The 19049-nt window shown below is 44.3% G+C and overlaps 1 protein-coding gene across 6 annotated transcripts in view; it reads right to left on the bottom strand.

The window, feature by feature from the left end:
- The window catches only part of rec8b (REC8 meiotic recombination protein b), a 139819-nt gene that overhangs the window by 64718 nt on the left and 56052 nt on the right, over positions 1-19049 (bottom strand). For all 6 annotated transcript variants that reach the window (XR_011347731.1, XR_011347732.1, XR_011347733.1 and 3 more), the window contains 3 exons: positions 16102-16165; positions 14048-14173; positions 1567-1673 (listed from right to left, as the gene is read on the bottom strand). Coding sequence is in view for 3 of the 6 variants with exons in the window: in XM_069907591.1 (XP_069763692.1) it covers positions 1567-1673; positions 14048-14173; positions 16102-16165 (297 nt within the window). In the remaining 3 variants the exon portion in view is untranslated. The remainder of the gene's footprint in view (positions 1-1566; positions 1674-14047; positions 14174-16101; positions 16166-19049) is intronic.

Genomic DNA, 19049 nt, shown 5'->3' with positions numbered 1-19049 from the left:
ACTGTGTCTGGGATTGGTTCAGATGGAGTGTCTCACTGTTCAGGGAGCAGGGGATAAGCCAGAAGGTCTCACTATGTCTGGGAGGATGCATTCAGATGAAGGAACTCTTTGTGTTGGTTCAGAAGGAGAGTCTCACTGATTTGAGGGGTGTTCAATCAGAGGTTCTCAGTATCGGGAAAGGTGGGTTCAGATGTTGGGTCTCACTGTGACAGGAGGGTGGCTTCAGACAGAGTGTCTCACTCTGTCAGGTAGGATGGGTTCAGATGTAGGTTCTCATTGTGTTGGGGGGATGTTCAGAAGGTGGATCTCACTGTGTCAGGAAGGGTGCATTGAAGGATGCTCTCACTGTTTCGAGGAGGGTGTGTTCAGACAAGGGTCTCACTGAGTCAGAGAGGGTGTGATTAGACAAGGGTTTCACTGTCGAGCTGAGTTCAGATAGAGGGTCTCGCTGTGTTGGCAGTTTAGACGAAGGGTCTCAGTGTTTTGGGGAGGGAGGGATCAGTCAAAACATCTCACTGTGTAGGTTTGAGTTCAGACAGAGAGTCTCACTGTGTCAGAGAGAATGGGTTCAGACAGAGTGTCTCACTGTGTTGGGGAGGATGGATTCAGAAGGAGGTTCTCACTGTGATGAGGAGGGTGAGTTGAGAAGGAGGGTCTTGCTGTCTTGAGGAGGATGAGTTCAGGTGGAGGGTCTCACTGATTGGGGGATTGGTTCAGATCGAGGTTCTCACTGTCAGAAATTGGTTCAGATGGAGGGTCTCAATGTATCGTGGTGGGTTGGTTCAGAGAGTCTCACTGTGTCAGGGTGAGTTCAGACTGTGTCAGGATGATTCAGACAGAGGGTCTCACTCACTGTGTTGCGATGATTCAGACGGAGGGTCTCACTGTGCCGGGGAGGTTGGTTCAAAAGGAGGGTCTCACAGTGTCGGGGAGGTGGGTTCAGATGGAGGGTCTCACAGTTTTGGGGTTTGTGGGTTCAGATGGATGGTCCCACATTGTCGGGAACTGTGGGTTCAGACAGAGGGCCTCACTGTTTTGGGATGGTTCAGATGAAGGTTGTCTTCTGTGTCGGAACGGTTCAGACGGAGTGTCTCACTGTGTCAGTATGCATAAGAAGGAGGATGTCTCTACGTCGGGATGGTTCAGAGGGTCTCATTATGTCGGGACAATTCAGACGGAGGGTCTCACTGTGTCGGGATGGTTCAGACAAAGGTTGTCTCTGTGTCAGGATGGATGGGTTCAGACAGAGGTTGTCTCTGTGTCGGGACTGGTGGGTTTAAATGGACGTTGTCTCTGTCGGGAATGGTGGGATCAGAAGGAGGTTGTCAGTGTGTCGGGGTGGGATCAGACGGAATATCTCACTATGTTAGGGATGGTGCGTTCAGATGGAGAGTGAGTTCAGATAGAAAGTCTTACTGTGTCTTGGAGGGGGATTTCAGATGGAAGCTCTCACTGTGTCGGGAGGGGATTTCAGACAGAGGGTCTCACTGTATCAGGAGGATTGGTTCTGACAGAGGGTGTTACTGTGTTGAGGAGCGTTAGTTCAGAATGAGTCTGTGACCTTACCCAGGCAGATGTGGAAGAGGCGGCAGATCTTGATTCGGGTTATGACATCGGGCAAAATGGTGTGAAGGTCAGTCTCATCATGATCGACAAATCCAGTGGATATCAGGCTGTAGAGAGGGAGACACAGTGGGTGAGAAAGTGACACAACAAGTGAGAGGGAGTGATGTAGGATATGGGGAGAGGAGAGAGAGAGGGGGGTGAGGGTCAGGGTTGGGGAAAGGGACAGAGGGAGAGATGGTGGGGGAGAAACATGGGGTGATGTGGGGGAAGAGATGGTGGGGGAGAAACATGGGGTGATGTGGGGGAAGAGATGGTGGGGAGAAACATGGGGTGATGTGGGGGAAGAGATGGTGGGGAGAGATGCGGGTAGATCGGGCAGAGAGATGGGAAGATTGAGGGAGAGATGGTGGTGGAGATGAGGGGAAGATATGAGGGGAGATGGTAGGAAGAGATTGGAGGAATGGAGGGAGATCAGGTGGAGAAATGGGGAAACTGAGTGAAAGAGAGAGGAAGACATGAGAGAGGGATGGAGGGAGTGATACAGTGAGTGAGAGGGGCACAGAGTGAGTGAAATGGAAACTGAGAGAGAGAGAGAGAGAAAGACAATGCGTGAATAGAGTCATAGCGAAGGGGGTGGGGAGGGGGGGTTCCCAGTGTGTATCTGGGGGTATATGCTAATTTTTGTATGTATGTATGTGTTGGTTTTTCTGTTATAATGTATACCAAATTGTTTTTGATTTTCAATAAATACACTTTGGGAAAAAAAAGAGACAGATGCCTTGTGAGGGAGAGACAGAGGGGGAGAGAGAGATCATGGGAGGGAATGGACAATGTGAGCTGCAGAGGGACAGAGCAAGAGAGAAGTGAGTGAGAGTGATGGAGGGGAGAGAAAGAGCTGAGAAAGGAACAGAAAGGGGAAAAGAGGGAGAGCAGGTGGACAGAGACTGGTGGGTGAATCGGCCTCTGTGAATTGCCCCTCTCAATGTGAGATGGGGGTAGAATCCAAGGTGTGGGGAGGGGGAAATTGATGGGAGAATAATGTGGCCAAAACTGCATGGTTAGTATTCAGCAAGGAGTGGATGGGTTAAATGGTGTGAATGAGGGGATCCAGTGATCTGAAGAGGAGGGAGGGGTTGTGTAACTTGTTACTAGTGCCAAATTTTAGGGTCAGGCAGGGGCTTGGGGACCAGGCTCAACTTTGGACAGAAGGTTGTGAAGCGCAGGATCCAGCCCAGTGAGACGATCTCCATGTGGGGACATTGCACAGGGAGGGGATTGAAGCCAGTGAATAATTCCAACCTTAGGGGCAGTCAGCTGCAGCATATAACCATATAACAATTACAGCACAGAGACAGACCAAATCGGCCCTTTGAGTCCATGCCGAGGTCCCCTCGAGACCTTCTCCCTCCTTGTCACAATGACCCACACTCACCCCATAACCTTCCATGCTCCTTGACCATATACCTATCCAACTTTTCCTTAAATATTAAAATCAAACCCACATCTACCACTTTGGCCAGAAGCTCATGCCACAGTCCCACCACCCTCTGAGTGAAGAAATTCCCCCTCATGTTTCCCCTGTACTTTTCCCTCTTCAATCTCAATCCGTTCTCTTGTTTGAATCTCCCCAAATCTCAATGGAAAAAAAGCCTCTCCACATTGACTCTATCTGTCCCCCTTATAATCTTAAATACCTCTATCAAGTCACTCCTCGATCTTCTATGCTCCAGGGAGTAAAGTCCTTGACTGTTTCACCTTTCCCTATAACTCAAACCCAGAAGTTCAGGCAACATTCTTGTAAATCTCTTCTGCACTCTCTCCATTTAGTTGATATGATTCGCTGACCAAAACTGCACACAATATTCCAAATTTGGCCTTATACAACTTCAACATGACATTCCAACTCCTGCATTCAATTCTCTGATTTATGAAGGTAACATACCAAAAGCTTTCTTCACTACCACATGTGACTCCACTTTCAGGGACTTATGTACCAGAATTCATAAATAACTTTGTTCTACTGCACTCCTCAATTGTCTACCATTTAACATGTATGACCTTTGTTTATTAGTCCTACCAAAATGTAGCACCTGACATTTATCAGTATTAAACTCCATCTGCCATCTTTCAGCCCACTCTTCTAACCGGCCTAAATCCTATTACAAGCTTTGAAAACGTTCCTTGCTGTCCACAACACTACTAATCTTAGTATTATCTGCATACTTATCCAATTTACCATTCAGATCCTTAAAATATATTGTGACAGATTATGTTATATTTTATATGTTTTTGGTTTGGAAGATAGATTGTGGGATTTTTTAGTTAGGTCACACACAGAAACAAACTCTTCAAAACAGATCTCATTTAAATTGCCAACGCTTGGCTGACTGAAGTCGAGCATTGGGTGAGAAAAATACAAATACAGTGTGATCAAGGATCTAACGTCTCGTTGTTTCAGCAGTTGATTTATTTGTTGGGAATGAAAACAGATCAGGAAACTCGGGGAGCTTTGGAAAGATTTCATTTTACTCTTAAAAATATGATGAGGAATTATTGTCTGGAGAATGAGAAAGACTGGGACAAAAGTATTCATTTATTGTTGTTTGCAGCAAGGGAGGCTGTGCAGGATTTATTAGGTTTCAGCCCTTTGGAAATTGTGTTTGGACATCAGGTTAGAGGACCTTTAATGTTGATAAAAGAACAGTGGGTTAATGACGATGTACAGTTGAACTTGCTGGATTATGTTTCTAAATTTAAAGATTGGTTACAAAACGTGTAGACTTTGGCTCAAGAGAATTTTGAGATGACTCAGGGTAAAATGAAGTGGTTTTTTTACAGGAAAGCTCAGGTGAGGAATTTTAAGGCAAGAAGTAAAGTGTTAATTTGTTTCCAACACATGACAATCCTTTGAGAGCTAAATTTTCTGAACTGTACATAGTTAAATCAAAACTATGTTGTTAACACTCCAGATTGTAGGAATAAAATTCAGGTTTTTCCACATAAATATGTTGAAACCTTATTATGAGGATAAGGGTAGTGGAGAACACTCTGTATTAGAGGTGTTAGTTGTTGACAGGGTTGAGGAAATTATGGATCATAAGATTATGGAACCAAAATCTTGTGAGGGTAACCTTAAAGAAATCATGGTTGCTGTGTGCCTTCTAACTCAGCAATTTTGGAAAATCTGGAGGAAACGTTAAGCCATCTTAGGTCACAAGAACAGATGCAATTGAAAGAGTTAATTTTGAAATATGCAAATTTGTTTCCTGATGTACCAAAAAGGGCATCAGTGATTTATCATGATGTGGTCATGGGAGAGGCAAGTCCCATTAAACAACATCCATTTAGAATAAATATTCAGAAGTGTAAAATCATGAATCAAGAGGTGGAATATATGTTGAAAAATGATATTATTAGACCTTCAAACTCGGATTGGAGTTCTTTTGTTTTGGACCTAAACCAGATGGAACTTTGAGGTTTTGTACAGGTTACAGGAAAGTTAATTCAGTAACTATAACAGATGATTTCCTATTCTGAAAATAAGTGACTGTATTGATAAAAATGGGAAAGCTAAATGTCTTACTAAGTTGGATTTGTTGAAGGGATACTAGTTTGTGCCTCTAACTGAGAGAGGAAAGAATATTTCAGCTTTTGTAACTCCTGGTTTATGAGTACAATGTGTTACCTTTTGGCATGAAAAATGTCCCTGGATGATTAATTCAGTAATCCAAGAGTTGACACATACAGATGCTTATATTGATGTCTTGGTCACAAAAAGTGACATATGGGAAGAACATCTGAGGGAATTGGACAAATTGTTTGAAAGATTATCCAAAGCAAACTTAACTGTCAAGTTAGCTAAAAGTGAATTTGGAGATGCAACTGTGACATACTTGGGTCATGTAGTTGGTCAAGGCAAAGTTGCACCTATTCAAGCTAAGGTGAATGCAATTTCTGAATTTCCTCTTCCCAATGGCAAGAAAGCACTGAGAAGATTTTTAGGAATGGCAGGATATTATAGGAAATTTTGCAGAAATATTGCTGAGGTTGCTCTTCCTTTAACCAATCTTTTGAAGAAAGGGGAGAAATTTGTGTGGACTAGTTCGTCAGACATCTTTAGAAAATTTAAAGGAGATGCTATGCCATTACCCTGTTTTAAAATCTTGTGATTTTGACAGACCATTTTCTTTAGCAGTAGATGCCAGTGAGGGGGCGGCAGGTACAGTTTTGTTTCAAAATAATGATGAAATTGACAATCCTGTTGCATACTTTTCAAAAAAAATTCAATGTTCATCAAAGAAACTATTTCACTATTGAGAAGGAACCGTTGTCTGTCATACTTGCTCTGCAGAATTTTGATGTATATATCGGTACCACTCATGAATCAATTGTGATATTTAGTGACCACAATCCTCTGGTGTTTTTGAATAAAATGAAGAATAAAAAACAGAAGATTGTTAAACTGGAGTTTAATATTGTAAGAATATAATCTGCAAATTAATCATATCAGAGGTACAAATAATGTGATAGCAGATTGTTTGTCATGATGTTAAAATTGATCATGGATATAAATATATCCTCTCAACATTGGGTTACATTGTTATAACATTATATATTGTGTATTGTTATCAGTTTAGTGATTGTAAAGCAAGTTTAGTTATAACTGAATTTTAACTTCAGTTAAAATTTCTTTGCATGGGGAAGTATGACAAATTATGCTATATTTTATATTATATATAGATACGTTTTTGGAAGATTGATTGTGGGGGTGTTTAGTTAGGTCACACATAAACACAAACTCTTCAAAACAGATCTCATTTAAAATGCAAGAGCCTGGGTCAAGCCAGACTCCGGGTGCCTTTACAAAGACTTTGAAGAATGCCTAAAAGGACTTTACAAGTAGGTGTTAATTGGACGTGCTGTGGAGTAATGGATTATTGTTTTGGAAAGCAACTGATGAACGGACTCAAAGATTAGGTCCGGTGCCGCAGTCTGTTCTAAGAGGGTCATGTGGTTGTGTGTGTGTGTGTGTGTAAGAGAGAGAGAGAGAATTCAGTTCTACAGTTCAGCAGCAGCAGCTGGGATTGGAACTGGAACAGGACAAGCTGGAAAGCTTATGGAAAAACCCATTTTGAAGACCGGTTGTGAGTTCTTAGTTCAACCTGTTCAAAGCCCTTGTGGTCTATACAAGAAGAGATGGCTGGCTATATAATGTTTCACTTGAAATAAGGGAAGCAAAAAGGATCTCTGTGGTGACCCCAAAGAATGAGGTTATCACTGGGAAAACCCTGATGGGGCACTTTTCTTCGGCAAGACACTGAAGTGGCTGATCGGAAGGAATCAGTTTGTGTCCAACAAGCAACAAATCTTTCTGTGAAAACCGACAAGAACCTTCCTGAGTGGTAACCATTTACCTTTCAAGCACCAAAGCCTTGTGAAATTTATATATGTTAAATTCTGTGTACGGTATAAGAATTGCCTGATACCAGTGAACTTCAAGGAGTGAGAAGTGAGATTGGACTGTGAATCAAAGAACTTTTCTGAACTTACACATACACATTACGTACACGTGCACTTAGAATTAGAAGGGGTTAAGTTAGGTTAATAGTAATGTTATTTTTTTTATCCTGTTTTCATGTTTAAAGATAATTAAAAGCAACGTTTGTTTAAGTATTTGTCTTGGTGAATTTCTATTGCTGCTGGGTTTTGGGATCCTCTGGGCTCATAACAATATGACAAACAACAATGGACCCAATACCGATTCCTGAGGCACTCCACTCGTCATTGTCCTCCCAAGTTGACAAACAATTTTCAACCACTACTCTCTGGCATCTCCCATTCAACCATTTTGAATCTATTTCACTATTTCAACATTAATACCTAATGATTGAACCGTCCTAATTAATCTCTGAGGTGGAACCTTGTCAAAGGCCTTACTAAAGACTATATAGATAACATAAACAGCCTTCCCTTCATCAACCTTCTTCGTAACCTCCTCGAAAAGTTTGATTTGTTAAACATGAACTACCACACTCAAAACCATGTTGACTACTCCTAATCAATCCGTGGTTATACAAATAATTGTATATTTCATCCCTAAGAACACTGTCCATTAATTTACCTACCACTGATGTCAGATTCACAAGCCTATAATTATCTGGTTTACTCTTAGAGCCTTTTGTAAACAGTGGAACAATATGAATTACCTTCCAATCCTCTGGCACCTCCTCTGTGGCTAATGACATTTTAAATATTTCTGTCAGAGCCCCTGCTATTTCTACACTAACGCCCCTCAAGGTCCTAGGGAATATCTTGTCAGGACCAAGAGATTTATCCACCTTGCTTCTCTTTAAAATAGCCAATACTACTTCCTCATAATCTATATATTTTCCATGATCTCACTACTAACAGTTCTTAATACTAATAGTCTGCTTCTTCAGGGAGGGGGGGGGGGTTGGGGATCGAGTTAGGAAACTTGAGCTGAATAGATCAATCGAAAGACAGAAGTTTCAGGGAGACAAACACCCCTAAAAGATAGGAGGCAGGCAGCTGGGTGACTGATAGGAGAGGGAAGGGGAATAGACAGAGAGAGTAGAGTACCCCTGTGGCTGTTCCTTTCAACAATAATTTTCCCTTTTCGGGAACTGTTGGTGGTCACATCTCTGACACCAAGACTGGACCCTCAGCTTAGAAAGGAAGGAGGGATAAGTGGAGGAGGTTCAATAGGGGGACAGATAAGTGGTTCTGTGGGAGAGATTGAGAATCCCGTATGGTCTTTTGCCTCCCTGGTGCTAGGGTCCATGATATCTCAAATGAGTTCTTGGTATTCTCAGAAGGGAGGGTGAGCAGCCAGATGTAGGGACCAATGATATGGGTGAAAAGTTGAAGGACAGGACCTCCAGGTTTGCATTCTTAGGGATACTACCCGTGCCATGTGCTAGTGAGGCTAGAAATAAGAAGTTAATGCATCTAACTATGTGGCTAAAGAGATGTTGCAGGAGGGAGGGCTTCATGTTTTTGGACAATTGGGGTCTGTTCCAGGGAAGGTGGGACCTGTTCCAACCGGATGGTTTGCACCTGAACTGGAGGGAGACTAACATCCTTGCGGGTGGGTTTGCAAGTGCTACTCTGGGGGGGGTGGGGGTGGCATGGGGGTGTTTAAACTAGATTGGCAGGGGAATGGGAACCAGAGTGTTAGTACAGATTGTGATGTGAAGGAGGATAAAGGTCATTCAAGAGGACTGCATGTATAGGCATAAATCAAAGGTCTGTACGTGATAGAATTGTTTTTAGATGTAGTTATTTCAATGTAAGAAGTATTGTCAGAAAGGCAGATGAGCTTAGGGCATGAATTAGTGAGACTTGGTTGCAGGAAGGGCAGGACTGGCAGCTCAATGTTCCGAGGTTTCAGACATCATAGAAGGGAGGGATAAAGGGGGAGTAGGAGCATTGCTTGTGCTTAGACAGGACCATGTGGATGGAGCTGAGGAACAGGAAAGGTGTGATTGCACTGTAATATAGACCACCCAATAGTCAGGGAGAATTGGAGGAGCAAACCTGTAGAGAGATAGCGGACTAATGAAAGAAGCAGGAAGTTGTGATAGTAGGAGATTTTAACTTTCACATATTGACTGGGACTCCTTTACCGTAAAAGGGCGGTGTAAGGGTTAAAATGCAAGTTGCAAGCAAATTCTGCAAGCATCCAGTAAATGTTGACATATTTCATGCTGTATCCTAGTAACAACTTTACTTCAAGGTTATAGCTAGCTTTCTCTGTGTGTTTGAGATAAACATTCAGTTAGGTTTCCTTTGTTCTACAAAAAATGGAGAGACTTAAGTATTCCAACAACTTTTATTGACCATTTAATCATTGTTTAGTACCATCTAACAGGTTTTTGTGGCTTGTAATAATGTAGTAACTGATATAATGTTTAATAAACTGTGGAAAACTCACCTCAACTTTAGTACAGATTTGTTTGAATGAGTCATGGACAACAAATGATCATAAAGGAAAATAGTCACTACAATGTTTTAGTCAATAAAAGATGGAAGATAAGACAATAGAAAGTTAGAAATTGGATTTGGAATTCAGAATGGATTCAGAATGTTTAGAACACTTCAAAGAAAGATGCACAAACGTCATCAATAGCATTACCAAGGACACTGAAGAAGTGGTAAACTTTACTAAAGGATTTCTTCTGTGTGTTTCTTACAAGTTAGGACACAGTTTGGAGAAACTGCATACTTGTGCAGAGATATTTAAAATGTCCTTAGCCACGGGTGAGATGTCGGAGTATTGAGGACAGCTCATGTCGTACCGTTGCTTAAAAAAGGCTCCAAAAGTAAACGATGAAATTACAGGCTGGGTATCTGAGAGATCAAGTATTTGGACAGCCAAGGGTTGATTAAGGACAGTCAACATGACTTTGTGCAAGGTAGGTCATGTTTAACAAATCTTAGAGTTTTTTGAGGTTACAAAGAAAGTAGATGAAGGAAAGGCTGTGGATGTTGTCTACATGGAGTTTAGTAAGGCCTTTGAGAAGGTCTCATATGGGAGGTTAGTTCAGAAGGTTCAGACACTAGATATCCATGAGGGTTGTAAACTGGATTCCAAATTGGCTGAATGGGGAAAGACAGAGAGTGCTAGTGGATGATTGCTTCTCAGACTGGAGGTCTGTGATTAGTGGTGGGCCTCAGGGATCAGTGCTGGGACCATTGTTGTTTGTTGTCCATATGTGGTAATGTGGTAAATGTGGCATGTTTGCTGATGCCACTAAGATTGGAGGCATTGTGGGCAGCAAGAAAGGCTTTCAAAGCTTTCAGAGGGATCTGGACCAACTAGAAAAATGGACCAGAAAATGGCAGATGAGTGTGAGGTGTTGCATTTTGGAAGGGCATACATAGTAAATGGAAGGGCACTGAGGAGTGCGGAGGAATAAAGTGATCTGTGAATACAGATACGCGGTTCCCTGAAAGTGGCATCACAGGTAGAAAGCTTTTGGCATCTTAGCCTTCATAAATCGAAGTATTGAGTACTGGTATATTATGGTGAGGTTGTATAAGACATTGGTGAGGCCAAATTTGAAGTAATGGTGCATTTTGACAAATTACAGGAAGGATGTCTGTAAGATTGAAAGAGTGCAGAGAAGATTTATTAGGATGTTTCTGGGTGTTCAGGAGCTGAGTTACATGGAAAAATTAAACAGGTTAGGACTTAATTCATAAAACATAGAACAATACAACACAGTACAGACCCTTCGGCCCTTGATGTTGTGCCGACTCATATTATTTTCTAAAAAGTACTAAACCCTCCCAACCCCCCCTCTATTTTCCTTTCATCCTTTTCTTTCATCTAAGACTCTTAAATGCCCCTATATTTCAGCTTCGATCACCATCCCCAGCAAGGCATTCCAGGCACCCACAACTCTCTAGGTAAAAGAGCTTACCCCTGATGGCTCCCCTAAACTTCTCTCCTTTAACTATGTCCTCTGGTGTTTGCCCAAGGAAACAGATGCTGGCTGTCTGTGCCTCTCATAATCCTGTAGAACCTCTATTAAGTCTTCTCTCATCCTTCTACACTCCAAAGAGAAAAGTTCCAGCTCTGCTAACCTTGCCTCATAAGACTTATTTTCCAATGCAGGCAACATCCTGGTAAATCTTCTCTGCAGCCTCTCCAGAGCTTCCGCCAACCTCCCTTCCTCAGTAGGGCAGGGTCAGTGAGGCAGTGGAGAGGGAGGCTGTCAGGCAGTGGGAAGGGCAGCTGTTGGGCAGCAGGGAGGGGAGCTATTGGGCAGTGGGGAGGGGGCTTCAGGCAGCAGTGCAGGGGAAGCTGTCAGGCAGTGGGGAGGGGGGCTGTCGGTAGCTTGGAAAACTTGCCTTAGTTCCCATGCAGGCATGAAACAATGACACCCTTCATCCTAAAGGAACTTCCAGACTGTGAATTTGTGTTTGTGTATAGAGGTGGACATGGGCCACCCTTGCAGAGGCCATATGAGGCCCCTTCAGAGTGCTACAAAACAATCATACAACTTGTGTACTGGACATTGCGAGACATCCAGAGACAATTACGATTGACTAATTAAAGCCTGATCACCTCGACCTTGATCGGCCCTTGCCACGTCCCCTGATGCAAATGTGCGGACAACTGCCCAAGAGCAGTGGACAATAATGTCATCAGAGGTTTAGCCTCCTATCACTGATTCTGTTGGGGATGCATGTAGTGGCTTAATGGAGGCTTAATCGAACCGGCTCGGGAAGTTCTGAGTGACATCACCATGCGAAGATGTAATTTGGAACATGGGGTTTTAAAAAGCTGCGCATGACTGAGTAAACGACTTTTATTGAACTTCGACTCAATTACATCTGATCATTTTCTCATTCTTCATTTCGCACTGCAACACAGTTAACAACTTTTGACTATGAAAGATATCAAAAAGGAAGCCAGTTTAAATGGAAACTGGAATAATGGTGGATAGTAACTTACAAAATTTGTGTAAACTTAACTATCTCCCACTGCTTGGAAAGATAGAGGAGGATTTCCAAAGATGGAAAGACCTGTCTGTTACCAAAGAGGATACAAAAAGCATCTTCAAGTATATAAAGAAAAAAAGAGAGGTGAGAGTAGATCTAAGACTACTAAAAAATGATGCTGGAGAAAATAAATGAATATTTTGCATTAGTCTTCACAGTGGAAGACATTAACAGTATGCCAGATGTTGAAAGGTATCAGGGAAAGGAAATGAATGCAGTTACTATTTCAAGGGAGAAAGTGCTCAGAAAGCTGAATGGTGGAAGGATGGAGAAGTCTTCCGAACCAGATGGATTGGACCTTTGGGTTCTGAAAGAGGTAGCAGTAGTGATTGTGGAGACATTAGTAATGATCTATCAGGAATCAATAGATTCTGGCATAGTCTCAGAGGATCGGAAAATTGCAAATGTCACCCCACTATTCAAGAAGACAATGAGGCAGAGAAGGAGATTATAGGCCGGTAAGCCTGACGTTGAAGGGAGTGAGACAGAGAAGGAAATTATAAGCCAGTAAGCCTGACATCAGTGGTTGGGAAGATGTTGGAGTCAATTGTAAAGGATGCGGCTATGGAGTACTTAGAGGCATATGACAGGATAGGCCAAAGCCAGTATGGTTTTCTTACAGGAAAATCTTGCTTGACAAACCTACTGAAATTCTTTAAGGAAGTAACAAGATGCCTGGATAAGGGAAATGCAGTGGATGTATTTGGATAATCAGAGCCATGTGACAAGGTGCTGCACATGAGTCTACAAACAAGATAATAACCCATGGTATTACAGGAAACATACCAGTGTGGTTAGAGCATTGGGTGGTTGGTTGGCAGGAAGCAGAGAGTAGGAGTACAGGGATCATATTCTGATTGGCTTCTAGTTGCTCGTGGGGTTTCACAAGGATATGTTTTGGGGCCTCTTCTTTTAATGTCCTATATTAATGATTTGGATTAAGGAATGAATAGCTTTGTGGCCAGGTTTTCTGATGACATGAAGGTAGGTAGAGGAGCAGGTAGTGTAGGGGAAATGTGGAGGCTGCAGAACTTAGTTTTGGAGAATGGGCTGAGAAGTGGCAAATTAAATATAATATTGGAAAAGTGTGCTTTGGCAGAAAAAATAAATGGGCAGACTATTTTTCAAATGGGGAGAAAATTGAAAACCCCCAGTTGCAAAGGGATCTGGGAGTCCCTGTGCAGGATAGCCCAAAGATAAACTTGCACTGGTGAAGAAGGCAAATGCAATGTTGGCATTAATTTTGAGAGGAATAGGATATAAGAGCAGGGATTCGATGTTGAGGCTTCATAAGGCACTAGTGAGAATTCACGGAGCATTGTGTCCAGTTTTGAGCTCCTCATTGTAGGAAAAATGTGCTGAAATTGGAGAGGATACAAAGTAAGTTCACTAGGATGATTCTGGGAATGAAAAGGTTATCATGAGGAGTGCTTGACAGCTCTTGACCTATATTCGTTGGAATTTAGGAGAATAAGGGGGATTTCATTGAAACATTTTGAATGTTGAAAGGGAAAGGCATGGCCAAAATAGGTGTAGAAAGGTTGTTTCCCATGGAAGGAGAGCCTAGAACAAGAGGGCACAACTTCAAGATTGAACTTAGAACAGAAATGTGTAGGAATTTCTTCAGCCAGAGGGTGGTAAATCTGTGGAATTTGTTGCCACGGGTGGTTGTGGAGGTCACATCATTGGGTTCTTGATTAGCCAAGGCATCAATAGTTTTGGGGAGAAGACTGGGGCTGTGGGAAAATGATTAAATGGTGGAGAAGACTCGATGGGTTCAGAACCTATTTTGGTCCTATGTGTTATGGTCTCTCTCCTCCTACCAACCCCCCTCTCCCCGTCCACCACCAATCCCCTCTCCATCCCCACTCCCCCCCTCTTCCCCCCACTGTCCCCACTCCCCTCTCTCCCCCCCACCCTCCCCGGCCCACAGCAGACGGTCGGTACCCACTCCATGACGCATTGCTCAGTAATGTTGTCCTCTCCAGGAGGGACCATCCGCCCCGGCGACACTCCCAGCGTCTCGCTGACCTCCATCACTGTTGGCAGCATCTCCTCCTCCTCCGCCGTGGGAGGCCTGAGTACAGAGCAGAACTGAATCACAAATGACCCTTGGACCTCCAGACCTGCCTGCCCCATCATTTTATTTGGTGTGACCTGCCACTGTAAATATTTGGCAGGTCTGTCAGATTGAGGCCACCCACAAACTGGGGGAATAATACCTGTTACTGCGCCCTCTCCAACCAAACAGTATTGACATTGACTTCTCCAGATTCCATGAAACCCCACCCTCAGCCTCTCTCTTTCCCCTATCCCTTTCTCTTTCCCCTATCCCTCTCTCCTTTCCTCCTATCCCTCTCTTTTCCCTATCCCTCTCTCCTTTCCCCTATCCTTCCCTTTCCCCCATCCCTCCCTCTTTCCCCTATCCCTCTCTCCTTTCCCCTATCCCTCTCTTTCCACTATCCCTCTCTCCTTTCCCCTATCCCTCTCTCCTTTCCCCTATCCCTCTCTCCTTTCCCCTATCCTTCTCTCCTTTCCCCTATCCCTCCCTCTTTCCCCTATTCCTCTTTCCCCTATCCCTCTCTCCTTTCCCCTATCCCTCTCTCTTTCCTCCAGCTCCCCATCCCCTTCCCATCATTCAGAGAGCTGCCTTCTCCCTGTCTCTCTACCCTCCCATCTGTGTCAATTTGTGACCTCTTACCCATTAGCCTGGACTCCTCTCCCTACCCTTCCTCCACTCACCTTCTTATTTAGGCACCTGCCCGTTTTCCATACTCCATTTGAAGGGCTCATGCCTGAAGGTTGGTTACTCTTCACTTGCTATAAATCTTGCACGACCTGAGTTCTCCAATGGGCTTGTATATTGCACTCAGCCCTGGAGTCTGCAGACTTTCTCGTTTAGCTGAGAATATTTGTGTGTGTGTGTGTGTGTGTGTGTGTGTGTGTTTTAGGGGGGTGTGGGTGAGTGTGTGTGTGTTCTTTACATACCATGTCAGCAAGAAGAATATCAGTGGATTTGTGCCTTGTGTGTATAACAATAAAGTCTCATCATCAACTTATCACCTACAGACTATCTCCCCCAGATGTCCCTGGGGCACCTGTTGTCAGGGCATGCAGCTTCCTCAGTAGAGCATCAGTCCTGCACTGCTGCAGGAGCTGTCTGTCTTCCAAGTCCATGGATCCCTCAAGGATGGCGTGCACATTGATAGGATGGCTAAGAAGATGTACCTGAGAGGTGTGATGGCCTTCGTTTGTTGGGATTGAGTTCAAGAGCTGTGAGGCGATGTTCCAGTTCCATTAAACTCAGGTCAGACCACACTTGGAGTACTGCAATTCACAAACGTGCTGGAGAAGTTCTGCGGGTCACACAGCATCCATAGGAAGTAAGGTGGAACCATCGTCTAGGGACTGGTCCCTTGGTGAAGGGATAAGCAAAAAGCAGACAGGTGCCTGAATAGAAAGGTGGAGGGAGGTGTACAGACTATCAGGAGAGAGGTTACCTGTGGATACAGGTGGGATGGGAGATTAGAAAAAGCTATGATAAGGGGAAGGAAGTATCTCTCTGAATGGAGAGGGAATGAAAGGGTGTGGTGATGAAGGAAAGGAGATAGAGGGCTTGAGAAAGAGAGACTCAAGGAAGGAGTTGATGGAAATTGGAGAAGTAGTTAATACTGACTCTGTGTGTGTGTGTGTGTGTGTGTGTGTGTGTGTGTGTGTGTGTGTGTGTGTACAGCATAGAAAGATTTATATATCATGCTTATATAATTACATGAAAGAATAGAATCACTTCCATCACTGTCAATTGTGTCGTGAGCTCTGGTGGAAGTGAGCTCCATCTCCCTGGGCTGGTTCAGCCTTTCCCAAGAGGTTACTCCATCCTATTTCATCTATGGATTTAAGCTTTCACTAACCCCTGAAGAACCCCTTTCTCCAGGCGATGCACCCACATCCCCACTCGCCCTTCCCCTGACACCAGGTCCAAGGATCCTGCAGCACAGAGCTCACCTGATATCCTCTGGCGTCTTGATGAGGGGCCGAGATGTTTCGGGCTCTGACTCGTCTAATGATCCTGAGGAAAGGTGGAGTGAGACAAGGTCAGCTGTTCTGCAAATGAATGAGGCTCCTCCACACTGTCCCATCATGCACTCCCAGGGTCAGGGCTGGACACAAAGTGAAGCTCCTCCACACTGTCCCATCACACACTCCCAGGGTTAGGGCTGGACACAAAGTGAAGCTCCCTCCACACTCTCTCATCACACACTCCCAGGGTCAGGGCTGGACACAAAGTGAAGCTCCCTCCACACTGTCCCATCACACACTCCCAGGGTCAGGGCTGGACACAAAGTGAAGCTCCCTCCATGCTGTCCCATCACACACTCCCAGGGTCAGGGCTAGACACAAAGTGAAGCTCCCTCCACACTGTCCCATCACACACTCCCAGGGTCAGAGCTGGACACAAAGTGAAGTTCCCTCCACACTGTCCCATCACACACTCCCAGGGTCAGGGCTAGACACAAAGTGAAGCTCCCTCCACTCTTGGGGTCAGGATCGGACACAAAATGAAGCTCTCTACACCGTCCCATCATACACTCCTGGGTTCAGCCACAGAGTGAAGTTCCTTCCAGACTATCCCATCACACTCCCCCAGGGTTAGGGTTGGATGCAAAGTAAAGCTCCCTCTGCACCATCACATCACATACTCCTGGGGTCAGAAACAGAGTGAAGCCACAGACTGCATCGCTGGGAAGGAATTTGGAAGATACTGAATCACTCCTGTTGTAAAAGGCTCTGAGACCGAAGGGGGATTTGTGTTAGTATTGTCGGTGTGCTCTGAAGGACTTTTCGTGAAGAAGAGTTGGCTGCTTCGGAAGTTATCCCTGCTTTTCCAATGATGTGGACCGTAATTGGCTGGCAGCCTGCCAGGGTGGACCTCCTCCACCTCAAAACATCGGGTTTTTACCTAATTTGCTTGTTAATATTTCAAAGTCGTTGATTCCCCTGCCAGTTCCTTTATTTGTTAACCTTAGCCATTGGTTAACGAAGGTAAATCAGTGGTATTTCGAAGGCCTGAAAGCCTGGGAGGCGCTGGCAGATTGTCAGGTAGCCAGCTCACATGGCGGACGGAGGACTTCCCTTCAACTCTCTCCAATCAGCAAAGAACTTTCTCTATCTCATCTTGGATTCTGTACTGTTTCAAAATGCCCACCCAATCTCCTGAAAGACCTGGGCCCTCCAGGAGCTAAGCTGCAGTAGCAGCTTCAGTGGCCCCTGTGACCCGGAATCCTTTTGGATCTGGATGATGGGCACGTGGAAAAGATCTACTTGCCCCCGACTCTCAAAACTGAAGACTACATAAAGGTGATGGTGAGGGTTGATGGCTCCTCAACCATAGAAGCAACTGCAAAGATGGACAGGAAGGCTGTGATTGATTTAAAAACTGCTAAGGCAGCGGCCATGGCCATTAGTAAGGGGTTTGAGATGGGCGGGATGTTCCTGCAGGTGGACCCTTTTGATTCTGCTGAGCAGTGGGTGATTCTGTCCAACATCCTGCCCACTATTCCTAATGATCTCCTTCTACCCCATTTGCGGGTGATACAGTTAGAGATCTCCCTATTAGTTCCTGGACTATTCAACAGTTCATGGAAGTGTTTCTGCCATCTTTTCGTGTGCTCTTAATTCTCAGTGAACTTATGAGGTACCTTGCTTTGATGGACCACTCACAACCTTGATTGCTCCGTAGAAGTTTCTTGAGTCATTACAGTTAGCGAAGGCTTATAACTCCTTGGCCTTGTTCACCCACCACTGATCTTTCATAGCTCTGAGAAGCCTCTGCAAAGTTTATTTTGCACTCAAAAAGGTATGTTTTTTGGAACGTGAGTTTGAGTGTTGAAAAAGAGCTTGGTGTGCAACTGCCTTCGCTCTTAGAAGGTCTTGCACAGATTAGTTGTTTGCATCAATCAGTCCTGATGCTTGCGCTTGATCTTCCCCAAGGTGTCCTGCGCAGAGCTGTCGACCGTTTCTTTGAAACCATTCCAACGCTCAGAAATACTGTCTGGTGGATTCTCAACCAGTCTGCTTAGAGCAGTTTCCATAGAGGATTTCACTCACACACCGTGTTTCAATTTGGCGGTGTTCTGCTTTTTGGCTGGTTTAAAAGCAATCAGTCTTTGTGGAAGTTTGAACAATAAATATAGATACGATCACTGCATTTGATGATCAGTTGAGCACTCTGCTCCATACTTAACTCTGGTGATATGAACATCAGAGATATCTCGTTTGTTGGGTGATGACGTAGTCAATGAGATGCCAGCTTTTAGATCGTGGATGCATCCATGTGCATTTGAGCAATGAACAGTGTGTTAGTACAGTAATGCACAGTTTGAATTCTGTGCACATCAAGACAAGCAGTAAACTGTTACTGTTACCAATCCTTTAGCATTGGATCACACCAAGCCAAGAGTAGACTCCTGGCCAACCCGAGCATTAAAGTCTCCCAGCAACAGCAGCTGGGAAGTTGGCACACTACTGATGTAGTAGCCTTTTACAACAGAAGTTGGCACACTACTGATGGCAACTCACTGTAAAATGTCTCCTTGACTTCACTAGGATTAGTCAGAGTTGGGGTGCAAACGTTGACTATAGTAAGTGACACACAGTAAATAACTCGAGAGGCCGAGAATGAGTCACAATGGACAATGTCCTCGTCCTGTGCTGCGACCTGGCTTTCTGGGGCAGAAACAGGAAATTAGCAGTTCTACCACATTCACCCCGTTTCTTTTATTGTCTGGCGGGGTGACGTGGGGCACAAAGTTTTACAGGTTAAGCTGGTCTGGTGACTTGATCTTCCATACTGACCAGCGGACCACCGGTTGTGGGGTTGCGGCTGGGTTTGCTGTCTAGTTTTGGACCTCCAGCACTGTGTCAGCCTGCTAGGGGTGTGATTGGGATGCAAC

This window comes from Narcine bancroftii, chromosome 13 (assembly GCF_036971445.1).
Source record: "Narcine bancroftii isolate sNarBan1 chromosome 13, sNarBan1.hap1, whole genome shotgun sequence".
Taxonomy (NCBI): Eukaryota; Metazoa; Chordata; class Chondrichthyes; order Torpediniformes; family Narcinidae; genus Narcine; species Narcine bancroftii.
This window is presented reverse-complemented; position numbering and strand designations above follow the sequence as displayed.